Source organism: Python bivittatus, unplaced genomic scaffold, assembly GCF_059951505.1.
Source record: "Python bivittatus isolate LINGU-HERP-01145 unplaced genomic scaffold, Pbiv_v1 ctg000020_np1212, whole genome shotgun sequence".
In the NCBI taxonomy this organism is placed as follows: domain Eukaryota; kingdom Metazoa; phylum Chordata; class Lepidosauria; order Squamata; family Pythonidae; genus Python; species Python bivittatus.
This window is the reverse complement of record NW_028277030.1, coordinates 128,108,917-128,125,490: the sequence shown is the minus strand read 5'-3', so window position 1 is coordinate 128,125,490 and position 16,574 is coordinate 128,108,917. Positions and strand designations below refer to the sequence as shown.

The following is a 16,574-nucleotide window of genomic DNA, read 5'->3' as shown; positions in this document are numbered from 1 at the left end:
CATTGTTTTCATTTTGCATGAGAAAGAATCCATTTTTTCTTTTCCATGGCTCCACCCGGAATCTGCCACTGGTCCCCAGGTCCTGAACAAATACAAAGAGTTCAACTGGGATTTGTAAACTAGTTTTAAGGAATTTGTTTATTCAGCTTAGAAACTTCCAGTTGGTGTTGAATGCCAGAAGGAAGTCATATCACGGCACTGCATTAAATTATAGGAGGCATAAATCTGGGAAATCACATACCAACCCACTACAGAGATACAGTCTGCTATACGGAGAAAACAGAAGAAAAAAGTTTTAATCAGTTAAAGTGACATTACTCCAAAGGAGGGATGAATCTCTAAAATACTTCATTAATCCAACAAAACTGCCTACACTTTCAGGGGATAGTTGCATTTTGTCCATTTCCATAGCCCTCTTCAAACATTGATCTGTCTGGGAGAATAAAACCAAGGATGCTACTATGCCTCCTTTCTCCCAAACCTGAACACGTTGGATTATAAACAGAGCAGGCACTGTGTTTGTGTGTTCAGGTAGGACGGCAGAGAAAATCAGCCACGTCTATCAAATGAGATCCAGAGTCCTACTTCCCTTGATTACTGTGATCCGAATAAAATTGCTTAGGCTGTTTTGTTTTTGCTTTGTTTCATTGAGATAGATAGTTATTATTTCAGGTAGATTCCATATACACCATTTTGTTTTATGCGGGTCTTTTTAGCTACTTTGAAACATCTGTAATAAAAAAAACAATAACTTGGCAAGCAAAGCGCAGGCAAGTCATTACCCCAAGAAATCTTTGTAGAGCCTCTGCCTATGAAAATGATCTGTATTACATTTGAAGGTGACAAAGACCGCAAGAGAACTGGCAATGCCATGGGCACAGGAATAGACTGAGACATGACTTATTGAGGGCTGCAGGGGCCTAGTTACAATTTCTTCCTAACTAGTTTTCATATGGCACTTACAACATTTGGACAAACTAGAAGTAAAAATCCCAGTGTTCGTTCAAGCATTATTATTTATAGTCCAGTGGCAGAGGAGCAGCTGTCATGCAGTTCCACTAACATTGGAACCAGACCTTGAAAATCAGATAGTACCATCTTCATGTTTTGAAGAAAAATAGAAAAATTATGGTGGTCTTTCCAAAGTCCATAATCATATTGTTTTATTTCCTTCTTTTTAAAAGATATTGATGAATGTACCACTGGCGCCCACACCTGTAGGTCAGATCAGGTCTGTGTCAACTTAAGAGGATCGTTCACCTGCCAGTGTCGAGTTGGGTATCAAAAGCGGGGAGAACAGTGCATTGGTAAGTATTGCACTGCAAAGTGTCTTTTGTGGGGTCTGGGGGTTTATATTTATTTTTTGTTTTTATGGAATGTTGCTGTTAGCTGCCTAGGATTATCATGTATAACAGGTGGCCACATAAGTTTTTGCAGTTAAATAAATAAATAAATGGAGATGCATGTGGAAATAACACATCTGCTATTAGACTACAGATCGTCATCTCCAGCCAGCAGTGTGGTTGCCTTGATGGGGATGATGAAAGTTGTAGTTACCACACCTGAAGTACAGGTTGTTGGAAAAAGCTGCTACAAGGTTTAAGATGGAAACTTGTAAGAGGACTGTGCATTAAAAACATTTGAAAGAAGTAAGTTCAACATGTGGAAGCATGTATAAGCACTTATTTTCAAATAATGAAAGCAGTCACTTGGTCTCCACGTGTTTATGCATGCACAGCTACTGCATGCTTCAGCATGCATAGACCGTTCTGCTGAGAATAGCTCCCAAACCAGTGCACGGACTTTGCAAATGACAGACATAGCTGCTTTAACAATTCAAAAATAGGTGCTCTGCATGCTCTCTCACACATTGCAAAACACGTATTTCAAATATTTTGTACAGTAGCTCTCTGGCCTCTTTGACTTTTTGGGATAATTTTAATTTTGGGTTTTAAATCTTATGACTTTTCCTATCAATATCTGAACTTGATGGGTTTCGAGAGAACCCAGTCAGAGCTGAAACAGTGACTTTTGACTTAGATTTACAGAATGATCTAAGATCTAGGCCCCAAAGGACTGCTATAGGAAGGCCTACTGGTGGGAAAGGAGAGCCAGTTTGGTCTAGTGGTTAAGGCACCAAGCTAGAAAGCAGGAGACTGCGAGTTCTAGTCCCGCCTTAGGCATGACAGTCGTCTGGGTGACTTTGGGCCAGTTACTCACCTCACAGGATTGTTGTTGTGGGGAAAATAGGAGGAGGAAGGAGTATTAGGTATGTTCGCCACCTTGAGTTATTTAGAAAAATAATAAAGGTTTTTTTTAAAAAAAGTTCCTTGCCACCCTCTCTAGCCACCACTACCACACTGCTATTCCATATCAGTTTTTGGCTGTTATAATTTTTTTATGGGTATATGGAAATTACAGTCTCCTACTAAGAATGCCAAAGGTATTCTTAAAACTAAAGATGGTGATGGACATTGATACTTTTCTTTGCAGTATGCTACTTTCCTATTTAATTTTGGTTTAATTAAAAAAATGTAAAAGAAAATAATAGAGACAGGAAACTGATGGGCACCAAAGAGGAAGTTTGCAGGTATTGATGCTAATAAGCTTCATGTGTACAACATTCCTATGATATTAAGATAGTGATGGCAGTTCATTTTTCATAACTGCATTTTTTAAATTATTTTTAAAATTCTTCTCTTCTAATGGTGATATAGACATTGATGAATGCATGATCCCTTCCTTTTGCCACCATCGGTGTGTGAACAGTCCTGGTTCCTACTACTGCCAATGTAACGCTGGCTTTCAGTTAACAACTGACAACCGCACATGTGCAGGTAAGCACTCTTCAGGACATTTCTGTAGAAATTGTCACATTTAGATTTACAAAGTTGTACTTACTGTCATATATTCTGGTCAAATAAATGGAAAATGCATGGAATCCAATTCAGTAGAGAGATTAGACTGATAACAAGTAGCCATTTATGGCATTTGTCATATGTAAAATGAGCTGTCACTTCAAGAAATGCAGTCATCAAAATACTTCTGTATGTGATTCCTATTTTTGTTCTTTTATAGAATAATAATATTAAAAAAAGATGCCCTATATCAATAGCAGTGATTTAGATATAATTTAGCCTTTTCATTAATGTGGACTGTTAAATTTATGTTTGTGTTAAAATATTGCTCTGACCCTGGCTTTGGGTGTATGATGCGTTTGTTATTTCACCTACTTTCAAATATATTCCAGTTAAAGACATTTTAATTGATTTTGTTGTGAATTTTTAGGGAATTAATCAAAGAGTTGTTATAGAATTATAGAAGCAGTTGCTAAAATCTCTCCCCTCGTCTCTCCACCCAGAGTAGTGCTGTAAGGTTAACTTTCCCAGAGACTTCATGGAATTCTCTTTGAAAAAGCTAACCAGAGGTCTCCAGTATTTGGAGGCTGGTGGGTACATTGGAAAGGTTGAGACTCTCTTGGTGGGCATTTACAGAAAATGAGGGAATGGCTTGCCCATTCTTGTTGTGAGCCGTCCAGCATGGTTAGAGATGGATGGCCATATAAATCTTTTAAATGAATAAATAAAATGGCAAACACGATGGGGTTGCTCAGCCACAAAACACCCAGGCAGACTTGTGTGATTACCTCCTGCATCTCTCTCTAGCCGTCCAGAATGATCCCAGAGCTAAAACTTTGTTTTGATTATTTAAGAAGGACTGCCAGTGAAAATAAAACTGAGCAGCAGGACATTTTTCCCACTTTAAAATGAGATTTAGCTCGAGCAGTTGTCTCAGCTTAATCTTAAATCGTAAATTGCCCTTTTTCCTTTCAATGGGCTACTTTAGAAGGTAGGAGTTGCCCTCACGTATCAGCAAATTCAGGAAATTTAGGAAGCTCCATGTCATATCATAGGTCTCTGACATGGAACAAACATTTAGCTTCTTTGAAAAAGCTTATTGGTGAGGGTCAAACACTGGGAATTATTTATGATTGGGCATAATGGATATAAACACATATAGCTCATTGTTGGATGTAATACAACTTTGCATATGGGTAAAAACAATATATCTGTAGAAAGGAGTTGCTTTCTTTGTATCTGAATAACATGTATTGTTTTAGAAAAGCTTTTTCCATCCCAGTACTATTCAGATACTTGGATTTCAAGTCCCACACTTTATAAGGCCAAGTATTGCAATTGAAATCCCAGGGCATGACTAGGGAGACTTTCACAGAAAGATAGTGTTCATCTAAGTATTTATAAGCACTAATGTTAAATAATATATATTTTTGAACAAGATCTTCATTTAAGCAGAAGTAATTTTCTAGTCCAACTGAAACCCCTCTAAGTGATGCATTGATTAAATGTTGCGTCTTTAATGAAAATTGAATAAAAATAAAAGGGCAAATTTTGATACATTAAATTTTAAGTTATTTCTGTCCCGAGAACTCTGTGCTAAGAAATTTGATGTGAGTGAATTATTAATTTGGTTCTGTTGAATGAGTGGTCTGTTACCAGAGGTCATTTCTGAACAGACTTGAATAGCTCTGTGATAGAGCCCCTGCTTTGTGTGCAGAAGGTTCCATGTTCAGTTTCTGGGATCTCCACTTAACAGGATAAGGTAATCTGGTGGAAGAGCTCTACCCAGGCCCTGGAAAGTCACTGGCAATCTGAGCAGGCACTTGTGGGCTGGTAACCTGGTATAATTCAGTTTCCTGTGTCATATTGTCTGCCCAGGTCCATTAGCTTAAAATTCTTGACCTATGTAAATGGACTCTGAATACTGTTCATCATTCAGGTTTTCAATCATTAATATGCTTTATGCTTTATCTTGGCTTCTGGAAGGTTTCCACTCATCATTGTTCTGTTTGCATTATTGATTTTAATTGGTTTTATTTTTAATTGTTGCTTTTTGCCTTGACAGTCTTGGTGGGTTAAAATTTTTCCAATGCACAAATAAGCATCAAGGTTTTGTGTTTTACTTTTTACTTCATTTTTGATCTGACCCAGGAGTTTACAAACTAAAACTAGGAATACTCAATGGAAATGCCAACACTTAAAATTATTTTAAAGAAAATATCACTAAGCAACATAATACTTAACATTTAGGTAGCCAAAGATAGTTGTCAGCTAAAATATAGTTTTATAATGCAGTGAATTTTCAGAAATTAAACAACAGGCTCTTGCTATCTAAAAGATACAAATCATACAGTACTAGACAAGGGAAAGATCGGTTTCTTTTATGTGATCAAAGTATTGGTATTTTTCACTGAGACTCCTATTCTTACACTAAGCATTTTAAATTCATTCGGAAAGACACTCATATTTTGCTGCAAAGCATAGCACTGACCTTCTTGGAGAAAAAAAAATTGGGATATAAAAATTTTAATTCCTATGTATAAAAAATTACTTTAGTAAACATATCTCTGTCATACAATAGAGTGAGCAAGAAATAGAATCAAAAAGCTATCAGATGAATGGCTGTAGCTATTAACTCTTCATCTTTTCTATATGAACCTAAGTAATCATATACTTGAATTAATCAGCTATGGATCAGTTCTATATCAATAGTTCCATTGTTATTACTATGTATTGGTGAGTTTTTCCTTATAACATGTATTTAGTCACTAATAAAGTATTTAATTCTTACTGCCTCACTTGCTGAATGGTTCATCATCTAAGGAAGAAACCTGCGTTAATTATGAAATCTAACCTTGCTTTGTTAAAAATAAAATTTAACCCTGCAAAACAGGGCTCTCAAAAGACTTACAAACTTTATCTAAGAATGTCTTGCGTATTTCTCCAATAAAATAGCAGTAAAATACCAGAAACAATGTATAGTCCTCCATCAACTGCAAAATATAGTGTCTTGCAGCTGTTCTTTACTATCTACTATTATTAAGAAGTATGAAACAGAAGGGAAGGAAATTACAGGGAATTTTTTTTTCTTAACTTATTCCTGTTTATGAACTGTCTATAAACCATATGTATACATTAACTTTATTATATATACCAAGGATGGGGATGTTGCCAAAAAAAAAAAAATTGTACACAGAAAGAGACCATACCATCATGTTAGTGAAAAAGTAGACTTGATTTCTAAAATGTGCCCATGTAACTATAAAATCTATGTATATCAGGGATCATTCAAATCTTCTAATGAATATACATAAATTGAGAAGCAGATTTATTACTGCATTCTTATGGTTTTGAAATTATATGGTTGTTTGGCAAAGACAGCAGGTACTTAATTTTTATTAGAATCCTCTCCACTAGCCAAGAACATGTTCTAGGCCACAAATCCAAATATGTTAAACACTTAAAACAACATTACGGCTAAGTCACCACTATTAAAATAACAATTACATTAATTAGTTTAATTAACATTTTGACTTTATTAATTGAGATAGCAATTAATTACAAAAACCAAATCAAGCTTAAAATTAAAAAAGTGATTAGGGCCAATTTCTAGCCCTCAAGTTTCACAATAATCTTAGTAAATCTCAGAAAATGGGACAGGATTATATGAATTTTTGAGTTCCCAATTTTGTGGCTATGCCATATCTCATAGAGACCTTTGGGTGAAATTGGGGAAGATGATACCAGCACTCCTGAGGCTTCCATTTAGCAGAAGACTGCCATTTTATTTTTCATGAAAAGTATTCAGAATGCTATATCCCAAAAAAGTCTCATTTCAGAACATTCTTGGAAGGCCATCAGCTCAAAGTATGAGCAGAAACGATAGCATTTGTGCTTCCTCATCCTCAAAATCTGCCTTATCTTCCCCAAATGCACAAAATGGATCCATGAAACTGCAGAGTGTCCTTTGGCTCAGTCCTACCTTTCAGGTTTCAATGCTGCCTTTTATTACATGGTATCTGCAAGAGTTGCAGTTTTCAGAAGGCTAGACTTGGCATTCACACATTCTATTTGTCCACTATGTTGTTGTTTGCAGAAATGTAATTTGAAAACTTAGATCAGATACACAAAATACTCAGATGTGGTAATTGGCATAATTTTGCATAAAGTCTCATTTTATGCATTTTCTTCTAACACAGTCAAGCCTGAGTATTTTAGTCTCGTACATTTCAGTGGAAGAGTTGAGCATGTCTGAAAATAATTTTCCTGTATGTTGGTTTGCAAAATAGTCTTTAGATTAGAGAGCCTAGCTCGAATATAGAAGCAGGGGCATCCATGGGGTAAAACTGGCTTTGGTTGTGTTTTTGTCATACAGTCAGGGTTTTCCTTGGCAAGCTAGACTGAAGGAGATAAACAGACACATAAGGATACAAAAACCACTGTAGAAAAACTAAGCCATCACAAAAGAATTCCAATGACTGCTGTGTTACTTATTTACTTACTTACTGGGTATGTGTGCACAAATCCATAGTATAAACAAAAAATATACAAAATACAACTTAAAATAAAAACAACAAAATGTCCATGATTGCATAAGTATAAATAAAATATCCACAATAAATAACGAACATTAAAAAAACAACTAAACCTAGCAATGAAAATCCACCATAACACTCTGATTAACTAACTACCTACCTAACATTATGAAATATTCTGTACGTGATTTTTCATTGATACTACTGTAATAACACCTCAGTAGCACTTCAGTAGCTACATGCAAGATGCCATTTGGCTCAAAAGGCTCTGTGGAACAGGTCAGTCTTTACCACTTTTTGGAAGGCCACCACACTTGAGGCTAACCTGATTTTTAAGAAGACTGATCCATAACAAATGAGTGAAAAGCATCATTAACTAGTTTCATGAAAGCTTTAGTTCACCAAAGTGTGAAATTGTTAAGATGTTTTCCCATTATGATTGCACTGAAAAGGTTGATTCTGGTTGAAGAAGGCAGTCCTGAAGGTACCTTGCTAAGGCTTTATAGGTCAAAACCAACACTTTGAATTGCACTCAAAAGCCTATTGGCAACCACTGCAGAGTAATTAATATCTCCCATCAAGCAAGCTTCTCCATTTGGATCAATTGTAACTTCTAGTGGACTTCAACTTCATATTGCAGTAGTCTAAGCCTGTGATGATGAGAGCTTGAGTTACTGTTGCAAGGTCTTCATACTCCAGTAAGGGCTGTAACTGGTGCCCAGCCAGAGCTTGGCAAACACCTTCCAGACCACAACCTCCAACTGCCTATCCAGTAGTAGTTACAAGTCTAGGAGGACCCCCAAGTCACAGATCCATTTCCTCATGTTAGTGCCTCCCCCTCAAGAGACAACACCAGAGCTAATTGGGAGCTTGATTAGGCAAATAACAACTTCACCTTGCTTGGGTTCAACTTCAGTCTGTTTCATCCCATCCAGTTCCTAGCAACCTCCAGACACTGGGACAGATCACCAGCTCAGCCCAGAGTAGTGGCTTTTTTGTGTGAATGCCTTCAATGTTGACTCCTGGTGGCTGCCTAGACAAGTTCCTGCAGTTTTCTTAGCAAGATTTCAGAAGTGGTTTGCCATTGCCTTTTTCCTGGGGCTGAGAGTGAGTGATTGGCCCAAAGTCATCCAGGGCTTTGTGCCTAAGGCAGGACTAGAACTCATGACCTCCTCGTTTCTAGCCTGTTGCCTTAACCACTACACCAATACCCAATCTGATTTATGACCTCCCACAGCAGCTTCATGTGGATATTAAACAACAGGGGAGATGACCAAGTGAGAAGCCATGTGGCTGACCTTTTCTCCTCTATCACCACTGAGTGAAATCACCCACTAAGGAAAGAATAGAACCATTGCAAATCACTTCCTCCAATCCCCAACACTGGCAAGTGGTGAAGAAGGATACCATGGTCAGTAGTATCAATGCCACTGAAAATCCAGAAGAAATAGAAGAGGAACACTGCCTGCATCTAAATCCCAACAAAGATTGACCTTAGTGTGACCAGTGCCATTTCCATTTCATGCTGAGGCCTCATCTAACTAAAACCGATCCAGCTAATCCTCTTCTACTATAGTTCCCTGTAGGCTGCCTCCCCACCACCATCTCAATAACTTTTCCCAAAAAGGTAAGGTTGGAGCCTGGATCTTAATTATCCAAATTGGCTGTATCCAGTGAGGGCCTCTAAAGGGAGGGACATGAGCTTCTCTCATACTGCAAGCACCATCCCCTCCTGTATTGAGGTATTGAGGTATCCAGCAAGTCATGTTTCCTCCTGTCCCCTACAGGATCCAGATTAGGCATAAATATAGCTGCAGATAGCACAAGACATACTAGATGGTGTCTTAGCCATTTCATCAGAGCCTACAGGCCAAAAGGAGTCTCAGCTGACATCCTGAGGATGTCACAGATGACATCCCAGTCTCTGTAGAGAGTAAGGAAGAAGACTTTGGCAGAAATATGCAAGAACCATTACCTAGGCAAAAGGGACTGAAACATTTTTAAGTTAAAAACAACATAACATTTGGAAGCAGCTAAGGCAGATGCCTCCCTAATTCACTGATGTATAAGGAGGAGGTGGTACAGCACAATCAGACTTTACAAGATTCTGTTACTATATCCAATCTCAATAAAACCAGTTTTAGCCTTCCTGTGGCGTTGATTTCCAGATGTGGTTTACTTAGTGGGATTGACAGTCTCCATAAAAATCGTGCCCCAGAAATGTTCAGACTAGAGCAAATCTGGGTGATTCTTTCAGCTAAATGCTGGGCAAACTGGTGACAGGGGCTAGGCAGAAAGTCTGCTTGTTCATTTTTCCTAAGAAGGGAGCTCACAATCCTAACAAGGCTGCTAGCCAACACCCCACCACCACAATAAGGGAGGAAAATGAAAAGCATTTGCCTCCCTTCTAACCACAGGGTAGGCCTGAGCGTGGACTTGTACCGATGCTCAGTCAGGTTTTTGGGTTCCTCTACTGTTGCTCTAGGCATCACTTTTGCTGCTTCATCTCCAAGAAACCAAACAAAATTGGGGTCCAGTGAAAGGCCACTGATGTATAATCATATCAAGAGCCCTGGTTACTTTCTGTTGCCAGTAGTTCACTACTCAATGAAACTGTCTAGCAGACTGCTGGGAAATCCCCCCAGTGCCATGCTGGAATCTGTTCATATCCATAAGGCACCTGGTTCAACTTTACTTCTAATTATATAATCCACTATTTGTAGGCATAAAATACCCAGCCATCTTAACCTGCGGAAGGAAGCAAAGCTAAGGGGAAAAAATGATAGTCCATAGCTTGGGAAGCTGGGGTGTAATTCCCCGTCCATATAAATTAACTTGACTCATATTGAATAAACATGTACAATATACAAAGTGTCTGGTGAATGCACTTCAGAATGGTTCAAGAAAAGGTCCAAATGTCAGCATTTGTTTTGTTTTCTTCTTAGACATAAATGAGTGTGAGACCGGCAACCCCTGCGCCCAACTGTGCTACAATATAGTTGGTTCTTTCCTATGCCAGTGCAATCAAGGCTTTGAGTTAAGCCCAGATAGAATCAGTTGTGATGGTGAGTAGCTGTTCAGCTTGATTAAGTTCTCAAATGACATGGGATAGAATGGGAAGGAGGCTTTTGAACAGAACGTGTTCACTGTTAGTAATATGCAAAGAAACCATATCAGGGGTTTCTTCTCCTTCCTAATCAGAAGCTTTAATGCTTTATTTAGTTTTATCATCAGTAATATCTGTTATCACCCCCAACCAAAGGTAAGCACGCTGGAGTCTTATAACCCAATTTGCTCATACTATCATTTCAATGGCCATGGAAGGGCTATTCTCCCCTAGGAAATACTAAGCCAGAAACCTCCAGATGTGTTGAAATTACATTTTCCAGAATTCCCAGGAATGGCCTAGTTGGGAATTCTCAGAAATTATGGCACAGAAATTATAGCATGAGCAAATGGGTTAGAAGCAAGTAGAAAAAAGTTCACTTCTACTCTTGATTTCCCCACCAACAGTGGGCTGGGCTCCCACAACACTATACACCAAAGATGGACAATCTTTGTGGCTTTATTGTGTAAACCAGGCCAATGTATTAGGCTCATGTTCTCTAGCAAACTTTTGTAACTTAAAAAGCAGGCTTTTTAGAAGGCTGATTCTTTCACAAAAGTCTTGCTCTTTTTTTTTTTTTAAGCTTTTTTTGCTTTCTACTTGTGGTGCAGGTAGTAGTGATTCTATTCCTGTTGGTGTATCTCACTCCTGTATGCAGATACAATTTCCCTCTACCAAACTGTCAGAAAGTGGGGAGGGAGAAAGAACCATTTGTACCTTGCAGCCCAGGTAGCAAAATAGCAGACAAGGGACAATTTCAGTGTAGTAGCAGATGCTGAACCTTCAGTAGCTGGTTTAGAAAACTTCTCTGTTTTTCAGATGTTGATGAATGTAGAGCTTCTAACTTCCTGTGCCAATATCAATGTGTCAATGAGCCAGGAAGATTCTCTTGCGTGTGTCCAGATGGATACCAGTTGGTCAGAGGAAGAAACTGTCAAGGTAAGTTAATATACCTGCAAATGTAATGCTAATATTAACACAATTTTTAAAAGATCAAACCATACAAATGGTAAATTCGTGCTTGACACAAGATTTTCTCTCTATAATATAATAAATCTTACTTATCTGAGAGATGTGTAACAGGTTTAAACCAGACCTGGCAAAAATGTGAGACCAACATAGACCACTGATCTCATATAGTGGCCTATGTATTGAAAACCTCATTTGTTCTCTGCCTAAGACTACAAAACTCTGCGATGGGAAGGAGTAAGGAGGAATCAGGTATCTGGCTGGCCACCATATATGACTGTTTAGTTGGAGAATCCCATTTAAAAGTATGTGTTTGTATACACACACACATACACATGTATGTATGTAGGCCTGGTTTTAAATAAATGGAGCACTGCATATCTGAGATAGAGTACAGTAGGTCAGAAATAGGGCAGCCCTTAGATTTCTGAGGTCTGTTTTCTTTTTATATGAACCTCATGATCTACATACTGAAGCTATGTGCAAAAGAGGGGCTAAGAAGATAGTTTACAGACTGCAGCAAATAATTAAGTTCTATCTACTTAGGTATTTTGCAGATTCAAGTATATGAATGACTCCAGTCTCAAAGAATGCAACCAGCAGAATTCTAGAACTTTTTTCCCTTTCTTTCCTAATATAGATATAAATGAATGTGAAGTAGGCAATGAATGTCGAGAAGATGAGATGTGTTCTAATTATCACGGTGGTTATCGCTGTTACCCAAGAAATCCTTGTCAAGAGCCTTACATGCTTGCATCTGAAAAGTAAGGGAAGCTACCAACAGTCATAGCAAACATCATTTGGAAAATTCCAACTGAATACCAGTTTGTAATGGAAAGAATATGTTTTTCAATCATTGTGCTTTCTTTTACAGTCGCTGTATTTGTCCAGTGTCTAATCCTCTTTGTCGGGACCTGCCATACTCCATTGTTCACAAGTATATGAGCATCCACTCAGAGAGGACTCTGCCATCTGATATTTTCCAAATCCAAGCAACCACAATTATCCCCAATACAATTAACACCTTCCGGATTAAATCTGGAAATGAAAATGGAGACTTCTTTCTTAGAGTGAGTATTCTGTGTGTTCTTCTGCAGTTTCTTTTATGGCTGAGGCTGGAAGTCAACAAGTACAACACGTGCCAAATTAAACAGGCTAGAATCAACAGCTTTATTATGAAGAACTCTTTTGCCCCATTGTGTCATCTGATCACTGCTAAAGATGTAACTCAAGTTCCACCTTCTTACCATGCTTTTTCGCAGAACAATCACCCTATGTTGGGCTGACCCAGAGTTACCCAGTGAATTTCCATGGCTGAGGGTAGACTTGAACCTGCCCTTGGTGGTCCTAGTTTAATACCTTAACCACTACAATACACTGGATATGTGTATGTGTGAATATGCACACATGCATATAGGAGTATGTACACTCTGACAGTGATTTGGAAGAAATGCTTCAAGTCTCATGCAAGCACAACACCTCTCTGCTATTAATTAAAGAAGCCACATTTTTGAGTCATTAAAATGACTTAAAGCAGTGGTATCTTTTTGCAGGAACACACTGAACCTGAAAAAGGATGTGACTGCTTTAATTAGTAGGAGAGAGAGGCTCTGCTCACACTTGTGTGAGGTCTGAAACATATTTTCTAAATTATTTCACATAAGCACACATCTTGGAAAATTATTTGTGGGCGTGTCGGGCTGCACATGAACAGTTTTCTTTCTTTCTTTCTTTCAGCAAACAAGCCCAGTGAGTGCAATGCTTGTGTTGGTCAAGCCAGTAACAGGTCCACGAGAACATATCATCGACCTGGAGCTGCTGACGGTCAACAACATGAACTATCGGTCAAGTTCAGTACTGAGGTTAACACTAATTGTGGGACCTTACTCCTTTTAATCACTGAAGTTAAGTAATTTGCAAGCACCCAGAGCAACCAAAGAAGCTTTCTTTTGAATGAAGCACTTATGATTTTATTTATAGATTTTACATGGTGGTTTTTTTAAAGGAAAAGAAACTTTATTAAAGAAATCAGTACTTGTAATCATGCTATTATACAATATAACCTGGACATTGTCACTTTCTGTTGAGAAACTGCACCTCTGTCTTACTTACAATAATTTGTAGCCATTGCCATCCTATAGCATAGCACCTCTTTTCTGAAAAAATGCATGGAGGGAGTGAGCTGAATTACATTCTTACTCTGATCCTGCTTCTGTGTAATTAGTAGAAGCTGTGATCAGAACTCTGCACGGGCATGAATAACCTGTGTACACTATATGGGGGTCTGAGCCAGCAGAATTTCCAATTTCATGGAAGCGTCTGACTTTTGACACATCCATACCCCTTTATACATTGAGTAATCATAGTCTGAGTTGTGGGGTTAGACTACAAATATAGTTAATGTGATTGCAGTATGTGGGGTTAGACCACAAATATAGTTAATGTGATTGCAGTAACATAAAAAAAGCCTTCATAGGTTTTCAAAATAGCATGGAAATTAACCTTGTTTTCAGTTGTGAGATTCAGGATGTGTGTGCACATATTTAACTCAATATTACTTTTATCCAGTGAGATAGTGGGCATCGTAATCCAGTATGCCAATAAAACTCCTTTGCTTGCAATGGCTCCATTTATTTCAACAGAGGAAATAAATCCATATGTGTATTTTTCTATTTAAAAGGGTAAAATAACCCAGCTGTTAAGAAAAAGAGCTTCATATGTTATTTGAAACACATTCAGAGTCATACAATGTGGCCCAGATCAAAGAGAGCCGTTTTAATATCCACTGACTGTAAGCTCAATGGGATTTTGATAGTTACTGAATAGCTACTGAATTCAACCACCAGTGTCAGTGATACATACACATACAGCCTTCCAGTGCTCAAGGTCCTAGATTCTGTGCTTTTAAATCCTCTCAAGTAGCAAAACGAGGAAAGACCCCTGCTGTTGACAGTCAAAATACAGACTGGGCTATATGGACAAACTCCTGCTTCGTATGTGGAGGATTCAGATATTTCTCCAATGTAAGTGAAACACAGCAAAGCATACCAATAGGAGAAAATAGTGTTCCTAGAGGGGGATTCTTGAAGTATTGTATTCCTTCAGGGCCATGTAGTGGAACAGACACTTCTCTGTATATTAACCTGAGTACGAAGGACATTTCAGCACAGTAATATATATATTAGATATATCCCTTGCTGTTGTCCTTTTAAAGTGCCTTATAAGGATTGATAGAGATCGTTTTTAAAAAGAAGGAATTCTGTAGAGAGTTATTTGTTCTCATAGTGGAGTTTTTTAAAATACGATGTAAGATTAATAGATATCATAAGGAGGAAATAGTTTGCACTTGGTGTTTCCTGAGCAAAAGATACTGGGCAGACCTTTTCTACTTAAACATACTACTCATTAATATTTTAACTTTTCCAAGAAAAATAGGACATAAGAAGTATTTGCCAAACATTCATAAGACTCTCAACCAAAACAAAACAAAACAATCATTTGGAGAAATCATTTTGTATGAGTATATTGTTTATTACAGGGAACAGTCTTTCAAGTTCCTGAGCAAAGAGGTGGGGAGAAGTAGATATATGTTTGTATACTAAGATCGCCCAATCTAAAAAACAGCTGTTTTTACGTTATTTCTTTTTAAAATCATTTTTGGCACTTGCTTCTCTATTTTTAAATTTGAGGTCCAAGAATTAGCTTCTCTTGATAAAGCTTTCTACAATATGACATTGTCTTAGTCAACTGATATATCTGTTTTATAACTCAGATTTGTGATTCTAAATGTATGGTATTTAGTAAAAAAAATGTAATAAGGCCTTGAGTTAAAAGCATTCTTTTGTAATATGTATAGACTTCTCTTGTTTCTTATCTAAAAATCATAACAAAGAACTCTTTGATGTACATTTTTTTAAAAAATAAATAAATAAAAGAACATATCTGTTTTAGTGGGCTCATTTTGTCTTGCAAGTTATTTTAAGCTAAAGGGCAGCTCAAAGAAACCAGACTGGTGGCTGGTGTTTGTCAGTGTTAATTTCATAGGGACCCACAAGTTCATACCAGCTGTTGTCTAATTGCTGTTTAGTAGTAGAATACATACTCTTATGTAAAATGCAATATACATACATACATACATACATACATATGAAGCATGATTAGAAAAATCTCTGGAAAAATATTAGCAAAAATATTTGCTAATAAAAGAATCATTAATGTTCTCTAATAGAATATTGTTTCCACTAACCAAAAATATATGAATCAGCCATAAATCAGTTCAGACTATTGTTCTAATTCAACATGGTTGCAGATGAAAGTGTTTCCCATCAGTGATAGCTTTAGGGATAGGCAGCATGATGTCCATGGCTACTGCTGCATCTGCAGACATCTCCTTGGCCCTGCAAAATGCCCTCTGATCCTTGGGATTTTAATTTAATTTAATTTAAATTTATTTATTTATTTATTTATTTTAATTAGTGGGCTGGAAGCAATCCCAAATGATTGCTGACCTTCAGCAACTTCTCAACTTTTGTTCCCTGTGTGGATCCAAAAATAAAGATGGAGGCCTGCACATCATTGTTAATACAATCACAATTAACATGGATGAGGGAGAAAAGTAGACTGATGTGAAGAAAGGGAATAAGAAACTGATGAATCCAATTACCAGTGCCTAGTGAAGGGTGAGGCAAGGGAATGGCAGCATGGAAACCAAGAGAGCACCAGGAGCATCTGAGAGGAAAACGGGCTTGCTGATTAGAGGGAGGAGATTAGGCTGGGGCACAGCTGGAGGAAGCCAATAGTGCGGACCAAAGGGCATTTGAGGGCCAGCCTGACATGAGAGGACCTGGGAAGTCAAGACTGAGATGAGGATAGCTGCAGAGATGGAAGTATGGAAGAAGAAAGCATTGACAGCATGTGCTTCTGTAATGTGGCAATTAATATGAGAGGGATGAATATTTGGTAATGCATGTGCAGCCTTTATTTCAGCAGGTGTTCAGATGCCTGTCTGGTGTTTTGATAGCAATTTCCTTTTAAGGTTTATTTTAATTTAGAAAAGTAGGCTACAACATTTCAGATAAACCTTTACATGAATTTCCAGATTGCCAT

The 16,574-nt window shown here is 37.7% G+C and overlaps 1 protein-coding gene across 5 annotated transcripts in view; it reads left to right on the top strand.

Moving 5' to 3' along the window:
• The window catches only part of EFEMP1 (EGF-like fibulin extracellular matrix protein 1), a 61,189-nt gene extending 45,774 nt beyond the window's left edge, over positions 1-15,415 (top strand). For all 5 annotated transcript variants that reach the window (XM_007428080.3, XM_025166564.2, XM_025166566.2 and 2 more), the window contains 7 exons: positions 1,185-1,307; positions 2,718-2,837; positions 10,339-10,458; positions 11,319-11,438; positions 12,109-12,232; positions 12,343-12,538; positions 13,206-15,415. In XM_007428080.3, coding sequence (XP_007428142.1) covers positions 1,185-1,307; positions 2,718-2,837; positions 10,339-10,458; positions 11,319-11,438; positions 12,109-12,232; positions 12,343-12,538; positions 13,206-13,364 — 962 coding nt within the window. In that variant the 3' untranslated portion in view covers positions 13,365-15,415. The remainder of the gene's footprint in view (positions 1-1,184; positions 1,308-2,717; positions 2,838-10,338; positions 10,459-11,318; positions 11,439-12,108; positions 12,233-12,342; positions 12,539-13,205) is intronic.
• Positions 15,416-16,574: the final 1,159 nt, after the last annotated feature.